At 45.2% G+C, this 2077-nt stretch overlaps 1 protein-coding gene across 1 annotated transcript; it reads right to left on the bottom strand.

The window, feature by feature from the left end:
- Positions 1–453: 453 nt before the first annotated feature.
- LOC135435705 (S-phase kinase-associated protein 1) lies at positions 454–933 on the bottom strand. Its single transcript, XM_064692876.1, has one exon. The coding sequence runs from the start codon at positions 931–933 to the stop codon at positions 454–456; it is 480 nt and encodes a 159-aa protein (XP_064548946.1).
- Between the last annotated feature and the right edge of the window lie 1144 nt (positions 934–2077).

The raw sequence follows: 2077 nt of genomic DNA, 5'->3' as shown, positions 1-2077 counted from the left end.
CTAAGATAAATGCCACAGTCGGGGCTGGGCCTCCCTTTAAAAGTTTTGAACTGTAAGCCAAACCATTTTTGAAGAAAAGTATGATTCGATTCGGGTTTCAGTTCGTTTGATAGTCTTTCGTTTTGGTAGCTTGTTTGCTTTGTGGTTTGGTTTATCGTTAACAATTTATTTAATTTACGGGTTCATATATATTATCAATTTGGCAGGCACATTTGGATGTTATATAATCGTAACACTTCAACTGACTCGGAAGAAAACTTTCTTTGCTTTTTTCTGACTGTTAGAAAACTTATTCAAAGCCCACAAATTAAGCAGAACTTGAAATTGGCTGCATGAATCGATTTAATAAAATTTCAATTACCTTCAAATGGGCATATAAATTGATGTACTTCTGAATTTAATACGCTGTTAAACAATTTGAATGTGTGCATACTCTGGCTACCCATTGGGTGCTTATTCGTCTATTTCGCCCTCGTACATGATATGAAAACGCTCTCGAATCGCCTCGACGCTGTCACAACCATTGATGACATCGGCGACATGCTGAGTGCCCGCCTGCAGGAGCCCATCGATGTTCAGATAGTCGGCCGCAATGATCAGCTCAAATATGGTCGAGTCGGTGGCATTCGATTCGGTGAGAATGCGCTGGAATAGGGAACGCTGCTGCAGCAGCATTTCCTTGTGCTCCAATGGAGCGTCCACTGTTTGCACGGCCTGGCACCAGTTGAGGACGAGCTTAAATATATCGGACCTAACTCTGTTCAGTGGCATCACATTGGCATCGTCATCGGGGCCATCGCTGCATTTCAGATCTCCGCGCTCCGACTGCAGCCAGCTGTGGGTCAATCCCATTTGCTGGGCGACCTCGAGACACACATCAAAGACGATGCCATCGCTCGTGCGTATTTGAAGTGCTTGTGATGGCTGCGACATTTAAACGGGTTTTGTGTCAGGTTGATTTTCTTTTTGTAGTTGAAAATTAATTTGCTAGTGGAGAGAAGTTTCGCCTCAACGATTGCTGAGACTTGATTACAAATATGTTTCCAAGGCAGCCCGAAAGTATGCAGCAAAAAACGCGCAGCTGCACAGACTGAAAGTTGTAGCCTAACTTATGGGTGCGAGTGTATGTTGCCCCCCTTTGAACTCTGAATGCTTGTAGAAATTCATTGAATTCATTCATAAATTCCGTCGCGTTCTGCTTGCCACTTCACGTGCCAACGGAGCGGAGCAAGTGCGTCTTTGTATCTTTGCAGATGTATCTGCGTACGTGCCAGACTCAGACTCTCAGACAGCCAAGCTACAGCAGCCTCAGGTGAGGCGACAACAACGACAACAACAACAACAATGGACAACAGCGACAACGACAACGACACCAATCACAATCATCATAAGGCCGTCGCCATCGCAGTTGATTATGATGAGCTCTTTTCGAGTTGGCTTTTTGCTTCAAGTGTTTGCTGCTTGGCTCGTCGCCATCGCCAGCTCCATCTCTGTTGCTTTCCTTTGCGAAAGTTTATCATTGCGGCAAGATTCTAACATTTTTGTGTGCATTCCACTTTGGTGCGTTTTCGGATTTCTCAAGAGTTTGCCTTTTGCCACGCTCATAAAACGTACTCGAACTCATTAAAACGCGCACTCTGATAACCGAAATGGCCACATTGGACGATGGTCGCTGGGGACGGAACGAGGGGGCATGGAACGGGTTGGCGACGTGTTTTGCATGTGCCGTGTAAAGCCGCCTGATTTATTTGATGGCCATTTGTTGCTGGTTGCCGGCAAGTTGGCACGTTGCACGATGGGTTCTGTGCTGGCTGCGAAATGGGGCAAGTAGGCAACAATTTCAAGACTGGCAAAATGTGCCCAGTTAATTAGCCAAGTTCATGTGGGAAAAGTTGTACAAGTGGACAGTTGTGAAAGAACTGCCACAAATTGGTTGTGATGATGCTTAACTCTGGGCAGCATAGTTGGTGGAAACTGGGTACAAGCTGACGGGAATATGTAGTGTTGAAAAATCAAGCGTATTCTTTTTTTTTCAACATTTCTGTAGCTCTACAGTGCGCATACAATGCGATTGAAA

Source organism: Drosophila montana, unplaced genomic scaffold (genome assembly GCF_035044405.1).
Source record: "Drosophila montana isolate Dmon_TW-CO22-7 unplaced genomic scaffold, ASM3504440v1 contig_3661_1, whole genome shotgun sequence".
In the NCBI taxonomy this organism is placed as follows: Eukaryota; Metazoa; Arthropoda; class Insecta; order Diptera; family Drosophilidae; genus Drosophila; species Drosophila montana.
This window is presented reverse-complemented; position numbering and strand designations above follow the sequence as displayed.

What these genes read in the sequence shown, in the direction of transcription:
- LOC135435705 (XM_064692876.1), bottom strand. Translation starts at nt 933, where the DNA reads ATGTCGCAGCCATCACAAGCACTTCAAATACGCACGAGCGATGGCATC.